The sequence below is a fragment of the Carcharodon carcharias genome, chromosome 40 (genome assembly GCF_017639515.1).
Source record: "Carcharodon carcharias isolate sCarCar2 chromosome 40, sCarCar2.pri, whole genome shotgun sequence".
In the NCBI taxonomy this organism is placed as follows: domain Eukaryota; kingdom Metazoa; phylum Chordata; class Chondrichthyes; order Lamniformes; family Lamnidae; genus Carcharodon; species Carcharodon carcharias.
Genome location: NC_054506.1, coordinates 3,648,418 through 3,672,417, shown reverse-complemented (window position 1 = coordinate 3,672,417; position 24,000 = coordinate 3,648,418). Strand labels below are relative to the sequence as shown.

Genomic DNA, 24,000 nt, shown 5'->3' with positions numbered 1-24,000 from the left:
AGACAGACACAGGGAGCGAGAGACAGACACAGGGAGCGAGAGAGAGACACAGGGAGCGAGAGAGAGACACAGGGAGCGAGAGAGAGACACAGGGAGCGAGAGACAGACACAGGGAGCGAGAGACAGACACAGGGAGCGAGAGACAGACACAGGGAGCGAGAGAGACAGACACAGGGAGCGAGAGACAGACACAGGGAGCGAGAGACAGACACAGGGAGCGAGAGACAGACAGACACAGGGAGCGAGAGACAGACAGACACAGGGAGCGAGAGACAGACAGACACAGGGAGCGAGAGACAGACAGACACAGGGAGCGAGAGACAGACAGACACAGGGAGCGAGAGACAGACAGACACAGGGAGTGAGAGAGAGACACAGGGAGCGAGACAGACACAGGGAGCGAGAGACAGACAGACACAGGGAGTGAGAGACAGACACAGGGAGCGAGAGAGAGACACAGGGAGCGAGAGACAGACACAGGGAGCGAGAGACAGACACAGGGAGCGAGAGACAGACACAGGGAGCGAGAGACAGACACAGGGAGCGAGAGACAGACACAGGGAGCGAGACAGACACAGGGAGCGAGAGACAGACACAGGGAGCGAGAGAGACACAGGGAGCGAGACAGACACAGGGAGTGAGAGAGACAGACACAGGGAGTGATAGACAGACACAGGGAGCGAGACAGACACAGGGAGCGAGACAGACACAGGGAGCGAGACAGACACAGGGAGCGAGACAGACACAGGGAGCGAGAGACAGACAGACACAGGGAGTGAGAGACAGACACAGGGAGCGAGAGAGAGACACAGGGAGCGAGACAGACACAGGGAGCGAGAGACAGACACAGGGAGCGAGAGAGAGACACAGGGAGCGAGAGAGAGACACAGGGAGCGAGAGAGAGACACAGGGAGCGAGAGACAGACACAGGGAGCGAGACAGACACAGGGAGCGAGAGACAGACACAGGGAGCGAGAGAGAGACACAGGGAGCGAGAGAGACAGACACAGGGAGCGAGAGAGACAGACACAGGGAGCGAGAGAGACAGACACAGGGAGAGAGAGAGAGACTCAGGGAGCGAGAGAGAGACAGACACAGGGAGCGAGAGACAGACACAGGGAGCGAGAGACAGACACAGGGAGCGAGAGACAGACACAGGGAGCGAGAGACAGACACAGGGAGCGAGAGACAGACACAGGGAGCGAGAGACAGACACAGGGAGCGAGAGACAGACACAGGGAGCGAGAGACAGACACAGGGAGCGAGAGACAGACACAGGGAGCGAGAGACAGACACAGGGAGCGAGAGACAGACACAGGGAGCGAGAGACAGACACAGGGAGCGAGAGACAGACACAGGGAGCGAGAGACAGACACAGGGAGCGAGAGACAGACACAGGGTGCGAGAGAGACAGACACAGGGTGCGAGAGAGACAGACACAGGGAGCGAGAGACAGACACAGGGGGAGAGAGAGACAGACACAGGGAGCAAGAGAGAGACACAGGGAGCGAGAGAGAGACAGACACAGGGAGCGAGAGACAGACAGACACAGGGAGCGAGAGACAGACAGACACAGGGAGCGAGAGACAGACAGACACAGGGAGCGAGAGACAGACACAGGGAGCGAGAGACAGACAGACACAGGGAGCGAGAGACAGACAGACACAGGGAGCGAGACAGACAGACACAGGGAGCGAGGGACAGACACAGGGAGCGAGAGACAGACACAGGGAGCGAGAGAGACACAGGGAGCGAGAGACAGACACAGGGAGCGAGAGACAGACACAGGGAGCGAGAGACAGACACAGGGAGCAAGAGACAGACACAGGGAGCGAGAGACAGACAGACACAGGGAGCGAGAGACAGACACAGGGAGCAAGAGAGAGACAGACACAGGGAGCAAGAGAGAGACACAGGGAGCGAGAGAGACAGACACAGGGAGCGAGAGACAGACACAGGGAGCGAGAGACAGACACAGGGAGCGAGAGACAGACACAGGGAGCGAGAGACAGACACAGGGAGCAAGAGAGAGACAGACACAGGGAGCAAGAGAGAGACACAGGGAGCGAGACAGACACAGGGAGCGAGAGACAGACAGACACAGGGAGCGAGAGAGACAGACACAGGGAGCGAGAGAGACAGACACAGGGAGCGAGAAAGACAGACACAGGGAGCGAGAGAGACAGACACAGGGAGCGAGAGAGACAGACACAGGGAGCGAGAGAGACAGACACAGGGAGCGAGAGAGACAGACACAGGGAGCGAGAGAGACAGACACAGGGAGCGAGAGACAGACACAGGGAGCGAGAGACAGACACAGGGAGAGAGAGAGACAGACACAGGGAGCGAGAGAGACACAGGGAGCAAGAGACAGACACAGGGAGCAAGAGACAGACACAGGGAGCAAGAGACAGACAGACACAGGGAGCGAGAGAGACACAGGGAGCGAGAGACAGACAGACACAGGGAGCGAGAGACAGACAGACACAGGGAGCGAGAGACAGACAGACACAGGGAGCGAGAGACAGACAGACACAGGGAGCGAGAGACAGACACAGGGAGCGAGAGACAGACACAGGGTGCGAGAGACAGACACAGGGTGCGAGAGACAGACACAGGGTGCGAGAGAGACAGACACAGGGAGCGAGAGACAGACACAGGGGGGAGAGAGAGAGACAGACACAGGGAGCGAGAGAGAGACACAGGGAGCGAGAGAGAGACAGACACAGGGAGCGAGAGACAGACAGACACAGGGAGCGAGAGACAGACAGACACAGGGAGCGAGAGACAGACAGACACAGGGAGCGAGAGACAGACAGACACAGGGAGCGAGAGACAGACAGACACAGGGAGCGAGAGACAGACAGACACAGGGAGCGAGAGACAGACACAGGGAGCGAGAGAGAGACAGACACAGGGAGCGAGAGAGAGACAGACACAGGGAGCGAGAGAGAGACAGACACAGGGAGCGAGAGAGAGACAGACACAGGGAGCGAGACACAGACACAGGGAGCGAGAGAGAGACAGACACAGGGAGCGAGAGAGAGACAGACACAGGGAGCGAGAGAGACAGACACAGGGAGCGAGAAAGACAGACACAGGGAGCGAGAGAGACAGACACAGGGAGCGAGAGAGACAGACACAGGGAGCGAGACAGACACAGGGAGCGAGAGACAGACAGACACAGGGAGCGAGAGAGACAGACACAGGGAGCGAGAGAGACAGACACAGGGAGCGAGAGAGACAGACACAGGGAGCGAGAAAGACAGACACAGGGAGCGAGAGAGACAGACACAGGGAGCGAGAGAGACAGACACAGGGAGCGAGAGAGACAGACACAGGGAGCGAGAGAGACAGACACAGGGAGCGAGAGAGACAGACACAGGGAGTGAGAGAGACAGACACAGGGAGCGAGACACAGACACAGGGAGCGAGAGAGAGACAGACACAGGGAGCGAGAGACAGACACAGGGAGCGAGAGACAGACACAGGGAGCGAGAGACAGACACAGGGAGCGAGAGACAGACACAGGGAGCGAGAGAGAGACACAGGGAGCGAGAGAGAGACACAGGGAGCGAGAGAGACAGACACAGGGAGCGAGAGAGACAGACACAGGGAGCGAGAGAGACAGACACAGGGAGCGAGAGAGACAGACACAGGGAGCGAGAGACAGACAGACACAGGGAGCAAGAGACAGACAGACACAGGGAGCAAGAGACAGACAGACACAGGGAGCGAGAGACAGACACAGGGAGCGAGAGACAGACACAGGGAGTGAGAGACAGACACAGGGAGTGAGAGACAGACACAGGGAGTGAGAGACAGACACAGGGAGTGAGAGACAGACACAGGGAGCGAGAGAGACAGACACAGGGAGCGAGAGAGACAGACACAGGGAGCGAGAGAGACAGACACAGGAAGCGAGAGAGACAGACACAGGGAGCGAGAGAGACAGACACAGGGAGCGACAGACAGACACAGGGAGCGACAGACAGACACAGGGAGCGACAGACACAGGGAGCGAGACACAGACACAGGGAGCGAGAGAGAGACAGACACAGGGAGCGAGAGAGAGACACAGGGAGCGAGAGAGAGACACAGGGAGCGAGAGAGAGACACAGGGAGCGAGAGAGAGACACAGGGAGCAAGAGAGACAGACACAGGGAGCGAGAGAGACAGACACAGGGAGCGAGAGACAGACAGACACAGGGAGCAAGAGAGACAGACACAGGGAGCAAGAGAGACAGACACAGGGAGCGAGAGACAGACTGACACAGGGAGCAAGAGACAGACAGACACAGGGAGCGAGACAGACAGACACAGGGAGCGAGACAGACAGACACAGGGAGCGAGAGACAGACACAGGGAGCGAGAGACAGACACAGGGAGCGAGAGACAGACAGACACAGGGAGCGAGAGACAGACAGACACAGGGAGCGAGAGACAGACAGACACAGGGAGTGAGAGACAGACACAGGGAGCGAGAGAGACAGACACAGGGAGCGAGAGACAGACACAGGGAGCGAGAGACAGACACAGGGAGCGAGAGACAGACAGACACAGGGAGCGAGAGAGACAGACACAGGGAGCGACAGACAGACACAGGGAGTGAGAGACAGACACTGGGAGCGAGAGACAGACACTGGGAGCGAGAGACAGACACTGGGAGCGAGAGACAGACACTGGGAGCGAGAGACAGACGCAGGGAGCGAGAGACAGACACAGTGAGCGAGAGAGACAGACACAGGGAGCGAGAGAGACAGACACAGGGAGCGAGAGAGACAGACACAGGGAGCGAGAGAGACAGACACAGGGAGCGAGAGAGACAGACACAGGGAGCGAGAGACAGACACAGGGAGAGAGAGAGAGACTCAGGGAGCGAGAGAGAGACAGACACAGGGAGCGAGAGACAGACACAGGGAGCGAGAGACAGACACAGGGAGCGAGAGACAGACACAGGGAGCGAGAGACAGACACAGGGAGCGAGAGACAGACACAGGGAGCGAGAGACAGACACAGGGAGCGAGAGACAGACACAGGGAGCGAGAGACAGACACAGGGAGCGAGAGACAGACACAGGGTGCGAGAGACAGACACAGGGTGCGAGAGAGACAGACACAGGGAGCGAGAGACAGACACAGGGGGAGAGAGAGACAGACACAGGGAGCAAGAGAGAGACACAGGGAGCGAGAGAGAGACAGACACAGGGAGCGAGAGACAGACAGACACAGGGAGCGAGAGACAGACAGACACAGGGAGCGAGAGACAGACAGACACAGGGAGCGAGAGACAGACAGACACAGGGAGCGAGAGACAGACACAGGGAGCGAGAGACAGACAGACACAGGGAGCGAGAGACAGACAGACACAGGGAGCGAGACAGACAGACACAGGGAGCGAGGGACAGACACAGGGAGCGAGAGACAGACACAGGGAGCGAGAGAGACACAGGGAGAGAGAGACAGACACAGGGAGCGAGAGACAGACACAGGGAGCGAGAGACAGACACAGGGAGCAAGAGACAGACACAGGGAGCGAGAGACAGACAGACACAGGGAGCGAGAGACAGACACAGGGAGCGAGAGACAGACACAGGGAGCGAGAGACAGACACAGGGAGCGAGAGACAGACACAGGGAGCGAGAGACAGACACAGGGAGCGAGAGAGACACACAGGGAGCGAGAGAGACAGACACAGGGAGCGAGACAGACACAGGGAGCAAGAGAGAGACAGACACAGGGAGCAAGAGAGAGACACAGGGAGCGAGAGAGACAGACACAGGGAGCGAGAGACAGACACAGGGAGCGAGAGACAGACACAGGGAGCGAGAGACAGACACAGGGAGCAAGAGAGAGACAGACACAGGGAGCAAGAGAGAGACAGACACAGGGAGCAAGAGAGAGACACAGGGAGCGAGACAGACACAGGGAGCGAGAGACAGACAGACACAGGGAGCGAGAGAGACAGACACAGGGAGCGAGAGAGACAGACACAGGGAGCGAGAAAGACAGACACAGGGAGCGAGAGAGACAGACACAGGGAGCGAGAGAGACAGACACAGGGAGCGAGAGACAGACACAGGGAGCGAGAGACAGACACAGGGAGCGAGAGACAGACACAGGGAGCGAGAGACAGACACAGGGAGCGAGAGACAGACACAGGGAGCGAGAGACAGACACAGGGAGAGAGAGAGACAGACACAGGGAGCGAGAGAGACACAGGGAGCGAGACAGACACAGGGAGCAAGAGACAGACAGACACAGGGAGCGAGAGAGACACAGGGAGCGAGAGACAGACAGACACAGGGAGCGAGAGACAGACAGACACAGGGAGCGAGAGACAGACAGACACAGGGAGCGAGAGACAGACACAGGGAGCGAGAGACAGACACAGGGTGCGAGAGACAGACACAGGGTGCGAGAGACAGACACAGGGTGCGAGAGAGACAGACACAGGGAGCGAGAGACAGACACAGGGGGAGAGAGAGAGACAGACACAGGGAGCGAGAGAGAGACACAGGGAGCGAGAGAGAGACAGACACAGGGAGCGAGAGACAGACAGACACAGGGAGCGAGAGACAGACAGACACAGGGAGCGAGAGACAGACAGACACAGGGAGCGAGAGACAGACAGACACAGGGAGCGAGAGACAGACAGACACAGGGAGCGAGAGACAGACAGACACAGGGAGCGAGAGACAGACAGACACAGGGAGCGAGAGACAGACAGACACAGGGAGCGAGAGAGAGACAGACACAGGGAGCGAGAGAGAGACAGACACAGGGAGCGAGAGACAGACAGACACAGGGAGCGAGACACAGACAGACACAGGGAGCGAGACACAGACACAGGGAGCGAGAGAGAGACAGACACAGGGAGCGAGAGAGAGACAGACACAGGGAGCGAGAGAGACAGACACAGGGAGTGAGAGAGACAGACACAGGGAGCGAGACACAGACACAGGGAGCGAGAGAGAGACAGACACAGGGAGCGAGAGACAGACACAGGGAGCGAGAGACAGACACAGGGAGCGAGAGACAGACACAGGGAGCGAGAGACAGACACAGGGAGCGAGAGACAGACACAGGGAGCGAGAGAGAGACACAGGGAGCGAGAGAGAGACACAGGGAGCGAGAGAGAGACACAGGGAGCGAGAGACAGACACAGGGAGCGAGAGAGACAGACACAGGGAGCGAGAGAGACAGACACAGGGAGCGAGAGAGACAGACACAGGGAGCGAGAGAGACAGACACAGGGAGCGAGAGAGACAGACACAGGGAGCGAGAGACAGACAGACACAGGGAGCAAGAGACAGACAGACACAGGGAGCAAGAGACAGACAGACACAGGGAGCGAGAGACAGACACAGGGAGTGAGAGACAGACACAGGGAGTGAGAGACAGACACAGGGAGTGAGAGACAGACACAGGGAGCGAGAGAGACAGACACAGGGAGCGAGAGAGACAGACACAGGGAGCGAGAGAGACAGACACAGGGAGCGAGAGAGACAGACACAGGGAGCGACAGACAGACACAGGGAGCGACAGACAGACACAGGGAGCGACAGACAGACACAGGGAGTGAGAAAGACAGACACAGGGAGCGAGACACAGACACAGGGAGCGAGAGAGAGACAGACACAGGGAGCGAGAGAGAGACACAGGGAGCGAGAGAGAGACACAGGGAGCGAGAGAGAGACACAGGGAGCGAGAGAGAGACACAGGGAGCGAGAGAGAGACACAGGGAGCAAGAGAGACAGACACAGGGAGCGAGAGAGACAGACACAGGGAGCGAGAGAGACAGACACAGGGAGCGAGAGACAGACAGACACAGGGAGCAAGAGAGACAGACACAGGGAGCGAGAGAGACAGACACAGGGAGCGAGAGACAGACAGACACAGGGAGCAAGAGACAGACAGACACAGGGAGCGAGAGACAGACACAGGGAGTGAGAGAGAGACACAGGGAGCGAGAGAGACAGACACAGGGAGCGAGAGAGACAGACACAGGGAGCGACAGACAGACACAGGGAGCGACAGACAGACACAGGGAGCGACAGACAGACACAGGGAGTGAGAGACAGACACAGGGAGCGAGAGAGACAGACACAGGGAGCGAGAGACAGACAGACACAGGGAGCGAGAGAGAGACACAGGGAGCGAGACAGACAGACACAGGGAGCGAGACAGACAGACACAGGGAGCGAGACAGACAGACACAGGGAGCGAGAGACAGACACAGGGAGCGAGAGACAGACAGACACAGGGAGCGAGAGACAGACAGACACAGGGAGCGAGAGACAGACAGACACAGGGAGTGAGAGACAGACACAGGGAGCGAGAGAGACAGACACAGGGAGCGAGAGACAGACACAGGGAGCGAGAGACAGACACAGGGAGCGAGAGACAGACAGACACAGGGAGCGAGAGAGACAGACACAGGGAGCGACAGACAGACACAGGGAGTGAGAGACAGACACTGGGAGCGAGAGACAGACACTGGGAGCGAGAGACAGACGCAGGGAGCGAGAGACAGACACAGTGAGCGAGAGAGACAGACACAGGGAGCGAGAGAGACAGACACAGGGAGCGAGAGAGACAGACACAGGGAGCGAGAGAGAGACAGACACAGGGAGCGAGACAGACAGACACAGGTAGCGAGAGAGAGAGGGACACAGGGAGCGAGAGAAAGACACAGGGAGCGAGAGACAGACAGGCACAGGGAGCGAGACAGACACAGGGAGCGAGACAGACACAGGGAGCGAGACAGACACAGGGAGCGAGACAGACACAGGGAGCGAGACAGACAGACACAGGTAGCGAGAGAGAGAGGGACACAGGGAGCGAGAGAAAGACACAGGGAGCGAGAGAGAGAGAAACAGGGAGTGAGAGAGAGAGAAACAGGGAGTGAGAGAGAGACACAGGGAGCAAGAGAGAGAGAAACAGAGATCGAGAGAGAGAGAGGCACAGGGAGCGAGAGAGGGACACAGAGAGCAAGAGAGAGGGACACAGGGAGCGAGAGAGAGACACAGGGAGCGAGAGAGAGAGAGAGACACAGGGAGCGAGAGAGAGACCCAGGGAGCGAGAGAGAGAGACACAGGGTGCGAGAGAGAGACACAGGGAGCGAGAGAGAGACACAGGGAGCGAGAGAGAGACACAGGGAGCGAGAGAGAGACACACAGGGAGTGAGAGAGAGACACAGGGAGTGAGAGAGACACACAGGAAGCGAGAGAGACACAGGGAGCGAGAGACAGACACAGGGAGCGAGAGACAGACACAGGGAGCGAGAGACAGACACAGGGAGCGAGAGACAGACACAGGGAGCGAGAGACAGACACAGGGAGCGAGAGAGACAGACACAGGGAGCGAGAGAGACAGACACAGGGAGCGAGAGAGACAGACACAGGGAGCGAGAGAGACAGACACAGGGAGCGAGAGAGAGACAGACACAGGGAGTGATAGACAGACACAGGGAGCGAGACAGACATAGGGAGCGAGACAGACACAGGGAGCGAGACAGACAGACACAGGTAGCGAGAGAGAGAGGGACACAGGGAGCGAGAGAAAGACACAGGGAGCGAGAGACAGACAGGCACAGGGAGCGAGACAGACACAGGGAGCGAGACAGACAGACACAGGTAGCGAGAGAGAGAGGGACACAGGGAGCGAGAGAAAGACACAGGGAGCGAGAGAGAGAGAAACAGGGAGCGAGAGAGAGACACAGGGAGCAAGAGAGAGAGAAACAGAGATCGAGAGAGAGAGAGGCACAGGGAGCGAGAGAGGGACACAGAGAGCAAGAGAGAGGGACACAGGGAGCGAGAGAGAGACACAGGGAGCGAGAGAGAGAGACAGACACAGGGAGCGAGAGAGAGACCCAGGGAGCGAGAGAGAGAGACACAGGGTGCGAGAGAGAGACACAGGGAGCGAGAGAGAGACACAGGGAGCGAGAGAGAGACACAGGGAGCGAGAGAGAGACACAGGGAGCGAGAGAGAGACACACAGGGAGTGAGAGAGACACACAGGGAGTGAGAGAGACACACAGGGAGTGAGAGAGACACACAGGGAGCGAGAGAGACACACAGGGAGCGAGAGAGACACACAGGGAGCGAGAGAGACACAGGGAGCGAGAGAGAGAGGGACACAGGGAGCGAGAGAGAGACACACAGGGAGTGAGAGAGAGACACAGGGAGCGAGAGAGAGACACACAGGGAGCGAGAGAGAGACACACAGGGAGCGAGAGAGAGACACACAGGGAGCGAGAGAGAGACACACAGGGAGCGAGAGAGAGACACACAGGGAGCGAGAGAGAGACACACAGGGAGCGAGAGAGAGACACACAGGGAGCGAGAGAGAGAGAAAAGGAAATCGAGAGAGGGGTAAGACACTAACAAACAGGGAGAGGGAGTAGATCGTTCAGCCTCTTAGTCCTACTTCCCTATTTAAGAAGATCATGGCTGATCTGATAATAACATGATGTCTGCATCCTCCTACCCCACCTCCCACCCCCCGATCGCCTATCACCCCCTTGCCCACCAAGAATCTATCTCGCTCGGCCTTGAAAATATTCAGAGGCTCTGTTTCCACATCCTCGTGAGGGAGAGAGATCCAGAGACTCTCCACCCTCAGGGAGAATAAATCTCCCCTCATCTCCGTCCTCAATGGGTGACCCCTCATTTTTAACCAGCGACCCCCCTCGTTCTAGATTCTCCCACAAGAGGAAACGTCTTCTCCACACCCGACCTGTCCGATCCCCTCAGGATCTCATACATCTCCATCCAGTCGTCTCTCACTCTTCTAAACTCCAGTGGGTACGAGCCTCGTCTGTCCCACCTTTCCTCATGGGACAACCCACCCATTCCTGGTGTGAGTCTGGCTGGACCTTCTCTGAACTGCTCCCAACGCATTTAAACCCTTCCTTAAGTAAGGAGAGCGGTACCGGACCCAATACTCCAGATGTGGTCTCACCAGCGCCCTGTCCAAGTCAAGCATAACCTCCCACCTTTTAGATTCAATCCCCCTCCCCACATCACGATAAGCGATAACGTTCGATTCACTACCCTCAGTACCTGCTGTCCCTGCAGACGAACCTTTGGAGGTTCATGCACTAGGACACCCAGATCCCTCTGCGCCTCAGAGCTCAGCAATCTCTCACCGTTTAGATAAGGGGCTTCCCTTTTATTCTTAAACTGCCAAAAAGGGAGGATTTCACATTCCCCCCCCACATGTTACCCCATGTGCCAGACCTTTGCCCACTCACTTATCCCACCGATATCTGCTCTGTAGCCTCCTTATGGCTTTTTCCCACCTTAATTCCCCACAGCTAATTTCACCACCACCCCGTCAATCCCCTTCATCCAGATCAGTGAGATAAATTGTAGAGAGTTGAGGTCCCAGTGGGACTCCACTCCTTACATCCAGCCAACTCGGACAAGGACCCGTTGATGCCTCATCTCTGCTCCCTGTGATCCAGCCCAACATCGATCCAGGCCGATGTGTTACCCCCCCCCCCCCCTACACCACGAGCTTTGATTCTCCACAATAACCTCTTCACCAAATGCCTTCTGGAAATCTAAGTATAGCGCATCCACCAGTTCCCCTTTATCCACAGAACGTGTTACTTCCTTAAATAACTCCGACACGTTGGTTAAACCCAATTTCCCTTTCACCAAACCATGTAGACTCTGCCCTATGACCTTGGGTTTATCCACCTGCCGTGCTATAACGTCTTTAATAATAGCATCTAACACTCTCCCTGCGACAGATGTTAAAGCAAACTGGCCTGTAGTTCCCCGCTTACAGTCTTGAACAACCGAGTTAGGTTTGCTATCTTCCAAGTTAACGGGACTCTCCCTGAATCGAGGGAGTTTGGGGAAGTAGAAAGCAGAGCATCAACTATCTCACGAGACACTCCTTTTCAGACCCTGGGATGGAGTCCATGAGGGCCCCGGCTCTGGACAGCCCACAGCTCCAACAATTTTCTCAGTACCACTTCGCTGGAGACAGTAATTTTTCTGAGTTCCTCCCTCCCTTTCACTATCCGGTTTATAGCTGCTTCTGGGATGCCTCTTGTATCTTCTATAGCAAAGGCTGACGCAAAATACCCATTCAGTTCATTTGCCACCTAACCATTTTCCATTATCAATTCTCCAGATTCAATTTCTAGAGGACCAATGCTCACTTTGTTAAATCTTTCCTTTCTCAAATATTTATGAACAACTTTTATATTTCTGGCTCGCTTCTCTCGCATGCTAAATTTTTCTCTCCTTGTTAATCTTTTAATCACCTTTAGCTCTTCCAATCTTCTGGCCCATTCACCTATCTTTGCATAACCATATACTTTTTCATCAAACCTGATGCTATCTTTGACCTTTCTAGTTAACCACAGATGGTGTGTCCGTCCCTTGGAATTTCCTTACTCAATGGAATGTGCCGATTTTGTGCAATCTGAAATATCTCCTTACATATCAGCCTCTGTTCGCCTATCCCTCAACGTCACTTTCCAATTCACTTAGGCCAGCTCAGTCTTCATGCCCTTGAAATTTAAGTTTAAAAACTTTAGTCTCAGACCTACTCCTCTCTCCCTCAAACTGAATGGAGGAGGGGTGAGAGATGGTGGAGGGGGGTGGGGAGACAGAGGGGGGGAGGAGGGGGGGAGAGATGGCGGAAGGGGGAGAGACAGAGGGGAGAGGAGGGGGAGAGACAGAGGGAGGAGGACGGGGAGGGACAGAGGGAGGAGGAGAGGGGAGGGACAGAGGGAGGAGGAGGGGGGAGAGACAGAGGGTGGAGGAGGGAGGAGAGACAGAGGAGGAGGGGAGGACAGAGGGAGGAGGAGGGGGGAGAGACACAGGGAGGAGGAGGGGGGAGAGACAGAGGGAGGAGGAAGGGGGAGAGACAGAGGGAGGAGGAAGGGGAGAGACAGAGGGAGGAGGAGGGGGGAGAGACAGAGGGAGGAGGAGGGGGGACAGAGGGAGGAGGAGCGGGGACAGAGGGAGGAGGAGGGGGGACAGAGGGAGGAGGAGGGGGGACAGAGGGAGGAGGAGGGGGGACAGAGGGAGGAGGAGGGGGACAGAGGGAGGAGGAGGGGGACAGAGGGAGGAGGGGGGAGAGACAGAGGGAGGAGGGGGGAGAGACAGAGGGAGGAGGAGGGGGGAGAGACAGAGGGAGGAGGAGGGGGGAGAGAGGGAGGAGGAGGGGGACAGAGGGAGGAGGAGGGGGGACAGAGGGAGGAGGGGGGAGAGACAGAGGGAGGAGGAGGGGGGAGAGAGGGAGGAGGAGGGGGGACAGAGGGAGGAGGAGGGGGGACAGAGGGAGGAGGAGGGGGGACAGAGGGAGGAGGAGGGGGACAGAGGGAGGAGGAGGGGGGGACAGAGGGAGGAGGAGGGGGGACAGAGGGAGGAGGAGGGGGGACAGAGGTAGGAGGAGGGGGACAGAGGTAGGAGGAGGGGGACAGAGGGAGGAGGAGGGACAGAGGGAGGAGGAGGGACAGAGGGAGGAGGAGGTGGGTGAGGGACAGAGTGAGGAGGTGGTGGGTGAGGGACAGAGGGAGGATGGGGGTGGGTGAGGGACAGAGGGAGGAGGGGGGTAAGAGGAGATGAGGGAGGAGGGGGGCAGAGACGAGGGAATGACTGAGTGTGAGTGAGGATAAGGGGAGGGACAAATACAAAGAGGCATTTCAGAACATTGAGGAAGGGGGTGAATGGGAGATAACTCGAGACCCTCACCCACTCACACCGGGTAATGGAGGGGACACAGGAACCAGGGTCCAGGTCTGAACATAAAACAGCAGAAACACCCCTCACTGTAACACTGATATACCCCCCACCCATCACTGTAACACACTGATATAACCCCCACCCCTCACTGTAACACTGATATACCCCCCACCCATCACTGTAACACTGATATACCCCCCACCCATCACTGTAACACTGATATACCCCCCACCCATCACTGTAACACTGATATACCCCCCACCCCTCACTGTAACACTGATATACCCCCCACGCCTCACTGTAACACTGATATAACCCCCACCCCTCACTGTAACACTCTGATATACCCACACCCCTCACTGTAACACTCGGATATATCCCACACCCCTCACTGAAACACTGATATATCCCACACCCCTCACTGTAACACTGTGATATATCTCACACCCCTCACTGTAACACTCTGATATACCCACACCCCTCACTGTAACACTCTGATATACCCCACACCCCTCACTGTAACACTCTGATATATCCCACACCCCTCACTGTAACACTGTGATATATCTCACACCCCTCACTGTAACACTCTGATATACCCACACCCCTCACTGTAACACTCTGATATACCCCACACCCCTCACTGTAACACTCTGATATACCCCACACCCCTCACTGTAACACTCTGATATACCCACACCCCTCACTGTAACACTCTGATATACCCCACACCCCTCACTGTAACACTCTGATATATCCCACACCCCTCACTGTAACACTCTGATACATCCCACACCCCTCACTGTAACGCTCTGATATACCCCACACCCCTCACTGTAACACACTGATATATCCCACACCCCTCACTGTAACACTCTGATATACCCCACACCCCTCAATGTAACAGTGAGAAATAATTCACACCCCCTCCAGTGTAACATGATCTGTTCCTAAGTACAGTGAAGACTGATTTCACAATCCTACGTGCCATTTACTGTTTTCACAGTCATTTCCCAGAATAGTCTGGGCTTTCAGCCATAACGAGGTTCACCAATAACTCTGATCCAGCCTACAGCCATTTCGTTCAAAGGATTTGAAGGAATCACTGCTTGTTGGACAGATGTAAACAATTCCAAAAGCAAAAAGGAGGAGTTTTCCATAGATACAGGCAACATGTCAGCAAGTCAAGGCTAATCGCATCCCACCGGGCCGGATCTCAAATTCAAGCAACAAATTAACCCTCAACAAGCACTGCAGATATACACACTCGCAATGGACCACAATCTCCTTCCCGCTCACTCCCACTGTACACCATCCCAATCCCAAACCCCTTCCCGTTCACTCCCACTGTAAACAATTCCAATGGACCAAACCCCTTCCTGTTCACTCCCATTTTATACAATCCCAATCCCAAACCCCTTCCCATTCACTCCCACTGTACACAATCCCAATGGATCCAAACCACATTCCGTTCACTCCCACTGTACACAATCCCAATGGACCCAAACCACTTCCCATTCACCCCCACTGTACACAATCCCAATGGACCCAAACACCTTCCCATTCACTCCCATTGTACACAATCCCAATGGACCCAAACCCCTTCCCGTTCACTCCCACTGTACACAATCCCAATGGACCCAAACCACTTCCCATTCACTCCCATTGTACACATCCCAATGGACCCAAACCCCTTCCCGTTCACTCCCACTGTACACAATCCCAATCCCAAACCCCTTCCCATTCACTCCCACTGTACACAATCCCAATCCCAGACACCTTCCCATTCACTCCCACAGTCCACAATCCCAATGGACGAAACCCCTTCCCTTTCACTCCCACTGTACACAATCCCAATGGACCCAAACCCCTTCCCATTCACTCCCACTGTACACAATCCCAATCCCAGACACCTTCCCATTCACTCCCACAGTCCACAATCCCAATGGACGAAACCCCTTCCCTTTCACTCCCACTGTACACAATCCCAATGGACCCAAACCCCTTCCCGTTCACTCCCACTGTACACAATCCCAATCCCAAACCCCTTCCCGTTCACTCCCACTGTACACAATCCCAATGGACCCAAACCCCTTCCCATTCACTCCCACTGTACACAGTCCCAATGGACCCAAACCCCTTCCCGTTCACTCGCACTGTACACAATCCCAATCCCAAAACCCTTTCCCGTTCACTCCCACTGAGCACAATCCCAATCCCAAAACCCTTTCCCGTTCACTCCCACTGAGCACAATCCCAATCCCAAACCTCTTCCCATCCACTCCCACTGTACACAATACCTATCACAAATCCCTTCCTGTTCACTCTCACTGTACACAATCCCCATGGTCCCAAACCCCATCCCATTCACTCCCACTGTACACAATCCCAATCCAAAATCCCTTCCCGTTTACTCCCACTGTACACAATCCCAATCCCAAACCCCTTCCCGTTCACTCCCACTGTACACAATCCCAATCCTCTTCCCGTTCACTCCCACTGTACACAATCCCAAACCTCTTCCCGTTCACTCCCACTGTACACAATCCCAATCCCAAAATATTTCCCGTTCACTCCCACTGTACACAATCCCAATGGACCCAAACCCCTTCCCGTTCACTCCCACTGTACACAATCCCAATGGACCCAAACCCCTTCCCATTCACTCCCACTTTACACAATCCCAATGGACCCAAACCCATTCCCGTTGACTCCCACTGTACATAATCCCAATCCCAAACCCCTTTCCGTTCACTCCCACTTTATATAATCCCAATTCCAAACCCCTTCCTGTTCACTCCCACTGTACACAATCCCAATCCCAAATACCTTCCCATTCATTCCACTGTACACAATCCCAATGGACCTAAACCCCTTCCCGTTCACTCCCAATGTACACAATCCCAATGGACCCAAACCCCTTCCCCTTCACTCCCACTGTACACAATCCCAATGGACCTAAACCCCTTCCCGTTCACTCCCAATGTACACAATCCTAATGGACCCAAACCCCTTCCCATTCACTCCCACTTTATACAATCCCAATCCCAAACCCCTTCCCGTTCACTCCCACTTTATACAATCCCAATCCCAATCCCCTTCCTGTTCACTCCCACTCTACACAATCCCAATCCCAAACCTCTTTCCGTTCACTCCCACTGTACACAATCCCAATCCCAAACCTCTTTCCGTTCACTCCCACTGTACACAATCCCAATCCCAAACCCCTTCCTGTTCACTACCACTGTACACAATCCCAATGGACCCAAACCCCTTCCCGTTCACTCCCACTTTATACAATCCTCATGGACCCAAACCCCTTCCCTTTCACTCCCACTGTACACAGTCCCAATGGACCCAAACCCCTTCCCATTCACTCCCACTGTACACAATCCCAATCCCAAACCCCTTCCTCTTCACTCCCACTGTACACAATCCCAATCCCAAACCCCTTCCCATTCACTCCCACTGTACACAATCCCAATGGATCCAAACCCCTTCCCCTTCACTCCCACTGTACACAATCCCAATGGACCCAATCCCCTTCCCATTCACTCCCACTGTACACAATCCCAATGGACCCAAACCCCTTCCTGTTCACTCCCACTGTACACATTCCCAATCCCAAACCCCTTTCCGTTCACTCCCACTTCATACAATCCCAATCCCAAACCCCTTCCTGTTCACTCCCACTGTAAACTATCCCAATCCCAAACCCTTTCCCGTTCACTCCCATTGTGCACAATCCCTATCCCAAACCCCTTCCCGTTCACTCCCACTGTACACAATCCCAATGGACCCAAACCCCTTCCCATTCACTCCCACTGTACACAATCCCAATGGACCTAAACCCCTTCCCGTTCACTCCCACTGTACACAATTCCAATGGACCTAAACCCCTTCCCATTCACTCCCACTGTACACAATCCCAATGGACCTAAACCCCTTCCCGTTCACTCCCACTGTACACCATCCCAATTCCAAACCCCTTCACGTTCACTCCCACTGTACACAATCCCAATCCCAAACCCCTTCCTGTTCACTCCCACTGCACACAATCCCAATCCCAAACCCCTTCCTGTTCACTCCGACTGTACACCATCCCAATTCCAAACCCCTTCACGTTCACTCCCACTGTACACAATCCCATTGGACCGAAACTCCTTCCCGTTCATTCCCACTGATCACAATCCCAATCCCAAACACCTTCCCATTCACTCCCACTGTACACAATCCCAATGGACCCAAACCCCTTCCCGTTCACTCCCACTGTACACAATCCCAATCCCAAACCCCTTCCCATTCACTCCCACTGTACACAATCCCAATCCCAAACCCCTTCCCATTCACTCCCACTGTACACAATCCCAATCCCAAACCCCTTCCCATTCATACCCATTGTTGACAGGAATTCTGCAGATATTATAAACAATGATATCTCAGGGTAGAGTATTTTGCCAAAATGTTCTGGGCTCAGTTCAGAATTCAGAACTGCTGATTCACAACCTCAAACTGAACTTATGTACAGGATATCCTGTAAACCAGAGCATCTTAGCAGAGGAAGTATGAAGGAGAAACAAACCCCAGCACAGCCGATTGTGCAGCAGCCATGAAAACTTCAATTCAATTCTAGCCTGTATCTCACCCCCGGGTATCTGTTATTCTATATATAAACGACCCCGTAACCCTCGATTAGATTCCAGTCTGTAACCCACTCCTGGGTATCTGTTATTCTATATATAAACCAACCGAACCCTTTGATTAGATTCCAGTCTGTAACTCACTCCCGGGTATCTGTTATTCTATATATAAACCCCCTGAACCCCTCGATTAGATTCCAGTCTGTAACTCACTCCCGGGTATCTGTTATTCTATATATAAACCACCCCGAACCCTTTGATTAGATTCCAGTCTGTAACTCACTCCCGGGTATCTGTTATTCTATATATAAACCACCCCGAGCCCCTCAATTAGATTCCAGTCTGTAACTCAGTCCCGGGTATCGGTTATTCTATATATAAACCACCCCGAAACCCTCGAATAGATTCCAGTCTGTAACTCACTCCCGGGTATCTGTTATTCTATATATAAACCACCCCGAACCCCTCGATTAGATTCCAGTCTGTAACTCACTGCTGGGTATCTGTTATTCCATATATAAACCACACCCCCCCGAACCCCTCGATTAGATTCCAGTCTGTAACTCACTCCCGGGTATCTGTTATTCTATATATAAACCACCCCGAAACCCTCGAATAGATTCCAGTCTGTAACTCACTCCCGGGTATCTGTTATTCTATATATAAACCACCCCGAACCCCTCGATTAGATTCCAGTCTGTAACTCACTGCTGGGTATCTGTTATTCCGTATATAAACCACCCCCCCCCGAACCCCTCGATTAGATTCCAGTCTGTAACTCACGCCCGGGTATCTGTTATTCTATATATAAACCCCCCCCGAACCCCTCGATTAGATTCCAGTCTGTAACTCACTCCCGGGTATCTGTTATTCTATATATAAACCTCCCCGAGCCCCTTGATTAGATTCCAGTCTGTAACTCACTCCTGGGTATCTGTTATTCTATTTATAAACCCCTAGAACACCACAATTAGATTCCAGTCTGTAACTCAACGCCGGGTATCTGTTATTCTATATATAAACCACCCCGAAATCCCTCGATTAGATTCCAGTCTGTAACTCACTCCCGGGTATCTGTTATTCTATCTATAAACCAGCCCGAACCCCTCGATTAGCTTCCAGTCTGTAACTCACTCCCGGGTATCTGTTATTCTATAAATAAACCACCCCGAACCCCTCGATTAGATTCCAGTCTGTAACTCACTCCCGGGTATCTGCTCTTCTATATATAAACCACCCCGAAACCCTCGATTAGATTCCAGTCGGTAACTCTCGCCCGGGTCTCTCTTATTCTATATATAAACCCTCTCGAAACCCTCGATTAGATTCCAGTCTGTAACTCACTCCTGGGTATCTGTTATTCCATATATAAACCTCCCTGGAACCCTTGATTAGATTCCAGTCTGTAACTCACTCCTGGGTATCTGTTATTCTATATATAAACCCCTAGAAAACCACAAATAGATTCCAATCTGCAACTCACTTCCGGGTATCTGTTATTCTATATATAAATCAACAGGAACCCCTCGATTAGATTCCAGTCTGTAACTCACTCCCGGGTATTTGTTATTCTATATATTAACCCCCCGAACCCCTCGATTAGATTCCAGTCTGTAACTCACTCCCGGGTATCTGTTATTCTATATATAAACCCCCCGAACCCCTCGATTAGATTCCTGTCTGCAACTCACACCCAGGTATCTTTTATTCTATGTATAAACCATCCCGAACCACTCGATTAGATTCCAGTTCGTAACTCACTCCTGGGAATTTGTTATTCTATATATAAACACCCCCGCCGAACGCTTCGATTCGATTCCAGTCCGTAACTCACTCCCGGGTATCTATTATTCTATGAATAAATTCCCCCGAACCCCTTGTTTAGATTTCAGTTTGTAACACACTCCCGGGTATCTGTTATTCTATATATAAACCACCCCGAACCCCTCGATTAGATTCCAGTCTGTAACTCACTCCCAGGTATCTGTTATTCTATATATAAACCCCCCCGAACCCCTCGAAATGATTCCAGTCTGTAACTCACTCCCAGTTTTCTGTTATTCTATATATAAACCACCCCGATCCCCTCGATTAGATTCCAGTCTGTAACTCACTCTCGGGTATCTGTTATTCTATGTATGAACCCCCTCAAACCCCTCGATTAGATTCCAGTCTGTAACTCACTCCCGGGTATCTGTTATTATATACATAAACCTCCCCGAACCCCTCGTGAGATTCCAGTCTTTAACTCACTCCCGGGTATCTGTTACTCTATATATAAATCACACTGAAACCCTCGATTAGATTCCAGTCTGTAATTCATTCCCCGGTATCTGTTATTCTATATATAAATAAGCCCGAACCCCTCGATTAGATTCCAGTCTGTAACTCACTCCCTGGAATTTGTTATCCTATATATAAAGCCCCCCGAACCTCTCGATTCGATTCCAGTCTGTAACTCACTCCCGGGTATCGGTTATTCTATATATAAACCCCCCCAAACCCTTCGTTTAGATTCCAGTCTGTAGGTCACGCCCAGTTTTCTGTTATTCTATATATAAACCCCCCCGAACCCCTCGATTAGATTCCAGTCTGTAACTCACTAAAGGGTATCTGTTATTCTATATATAAACCACCCTGAACCCCTCCATGAGATTCCAGTCTGTAACTCACTCCCGGGTATCTGTTGTTCTATATATAAACCTCCCCGAACACCTCGATTAGATTCCAGTCTGTAACTCACTCCCGGGTATCTGTTATTCTATATATAAACCTCCCCGAACACCTCGATTAGATTACAGTCTGTAACTCACTCCCGGGTATCCGTTATTCTATATATAAACCATCCCGAACCCCTCGATTAGATTCCAGTCTGTAACTCACTCCCGGGTATCTGTTATTCTATATATAAACCCCCACCTGATCACTTCGATTCGATTCCAGTCTGTAACTCACTCCCGGGTATCTGTTATTCTATATATAAACCCCCTGAACCCCTCGGTTAGATTCCAGTCTGTAACTCACTTCCGGGTATCTGTTATTCTATATATAAACCCTCTGAACCCCTCGGTTAGATTCCAGTCTGTAACTCACTCCCGGGTATTTGTTATTCTATATATAAACCCCCTGAACCCCTCGGTTAGATTCCAGTCTGTAACTCACTCCCGGGTATCTGTTATTCTATATATAAACCCCCCCGACCCCCTCGATTAGATTCCAGTCTGTTACTCACTCCCGGATATCTGTTATTCTATCTAAAACCCCCCCGCAACCCTCGATTCGATTCCAGTCTGTAACTCACTCCCGAGGATCTGTTATTCTATATATAAACCCCCTGAACCCCTTGATTATATTCTAGTCTGTAACTCACTCCCGGGTATCTGTTATTCTATATATAAACCCCCTGAACCCCTCGATAGATTCCAGTCTGTAACTCACTCCCGGGTATCTGTTATTCTATATATAAACCCCACCAAACCCCTCGATTAGATTCCAGTCTGTAACTCACTCCCGGGTATCTGTTATTCTATATATAAACCACCCCGAACCCATTGATTAGATTCCATTCAGTAACTCACTCCCGGGTATCTGTTATTCTATGTATAAACCAGCCCGAACCCCTCGATTACATTCCAGTCTGTAACACACTCCCGGGTATCTGTTATTCTATATATAAACCACCCCGAACCCCTCGATTAGATTCCAGTCTGTAACTCACTCCCGGGTATCTGTTATTCTCTATAAATAAACCCCACCGAACCCCTCGATTAGATTCCATTCAGTAACTCACTCCCGGGTATCTGTTATTCTATATATAAACCCCCCCAAACCCCTCGATTAGATTCCAGTCTGTAACTCACTCTGGGGTATATGTTATTCTATATATAAACCACCCTGAACCCCTCGATTAGATTACAGTCTGTAACTCACTCCCGGGTATCTGTTATTCTATATATAAACCATCCCGAACCCCTCGATTAGATTCCAGTCTGTAACTCACTCCCGGGTATCTGTTATTCTCTATAAATAAACCACCCCGAACCCCTCGATTAGATTCCAGTCTGTATCTCACTCCCGGGTATCTGTTATTCTATATATAAACCCCCTGAACCCCTCGATTAGATTCCAGTCTGTAACTCACTCCCGGATATCTGTTATTCTATATATAAACCCCTCCGAACCCCTCGATTAGATTCCAGTCTGTAACTCACTCCCGGGTATCTGTTATTCTCTATATATAAACCACCCCGAACCCCCCAATCAGATTCCCGTCTGTAACTTGCCGACTACCACATTCCCCTGTTGAAAGCCCATCTGGTGTTGAATGCCAGTGGGTTCTCAATGCTCCAGTGGAATTACAGAGGCAGTGTTGCCCTGTTTGAGGTGCTGTCTTTCACATGAGTGGATCGGTTGCTTTTCCCATCTGCCTCCTGCAGTTTATACTGTCGAACCCCTGGTACTGTTTAGAGAAGGGTTTTGCGGTTATCGCCAGTCTCCTGGTCGATATCTGTCCCTGAACTGACATCGGAACCAAAAGAGTTTGTTTGCAATTACATTGCGATTTATGTCAGCTTACTGTCTGTGAGCGGGTCGCTGGAGAGCTGGGGCGCTGGAGAGAGGGGGTATTGGAGAGCGGGGGTATTGGAGAGCGAAGGCGCTGGAGAGAGGGAGTATTGGAGAGAGGGGGCGCTGGAGAGAGGGGGTATTGGAGAGAGGGGGCGCTGGAGAGAAGGGGTATTGGGGAGAGGGGGTATTGGAGAGCAGGGGTATTGGAGAGCAGGGGTATTGGAGAGAGGGGGCGCTAGAGAGAGGGGGCGCTGGGGAGAGGGGGCACTGGGGAGAGGGGGCACTGGGGAGAGGGGGCACTGGGGAGAGGGGGTGCTGGAGAGAGGGAGAGCGAAGGTATATTCATTTCACTCAGTGTGTGTACATTTCACCCACTGTGCGCGTACTCATTTCACCCACTGTGCACGTGTACATTTCACCCACAGTGTGCATGTACATTTCACCCACAGTGTGCATGTACATTTCACCCACAGTGTGCATGTACATTTCACCCACTGTGCGCGTACTCATTTCACCCACAGTGCGCGTGTACATTTCACCCACAGTGTGTGTGTACATTTCACCCACAGTGTGTGTGTACATTTCACCCACTGTGCACGTGTACATTTCACCCACAGTGTGCATGTACATTTCACCCACAGTGTGCATGTACATTTCACCCACAGTGTGCATGTACATTTCACCCACTGTGCACGTGTACATTTCACCCACAGTGCGCATGTACATTTCACCCACAGTGTGCATGTACATTTCACCCACAGTGTGCATGTACATTTCACCCACAGTGTGCATGTACATTTCACCCACTGTGCGCGTACTCATTTCACCCACAGTGCGCGTGTACATTTCACCCACAGTGCGCGTGTACATTTCACCCACAGTGTGTGTGTACATTTCACCCACAGTGTGTGTGTACATTTCACCCACTGTGCACGTGTACATTTCACCCACAGTGTGCATGTACATTTCACCCACAGTGTGCATGTACATTTCACCCACAGTGCGCGTGTACATTTCACCCACAGTGTGTGTGTACATTTCACCCACTGTGCACGTGTACATTTCACCCACAGTGTGCATGTA

The 24,000-nt window shown here is 53.1% G+C and overlaps 1 protein-coding gene across 1 annotated transcript in view; it reads right to left on the bottom strand.

Annotated features, from left to right (window-relative positions):
* Positions 1 to 24,000, bottom strand: part of LOC121273152 (tumor necrosis factor receptor superfamily member 1A-like) — a gene marked incomplete at its 3' end in the record, with an annotated part of 53,943 nt that overhangs the window by 20,136 nt on the left and 9,807 nt on the right. Inside the window, exon 2 of the mRNA XM_041180113.1 lies at positions 11,797 to 11,895. Coding sequence (XP_041036047.1) covers positions 11,797 to 11,895 — 99 coding nt within the window. The remainder of the gene's footprint in view (positions 1 to 11,796; positions 11,896 to 24,000) is intronic.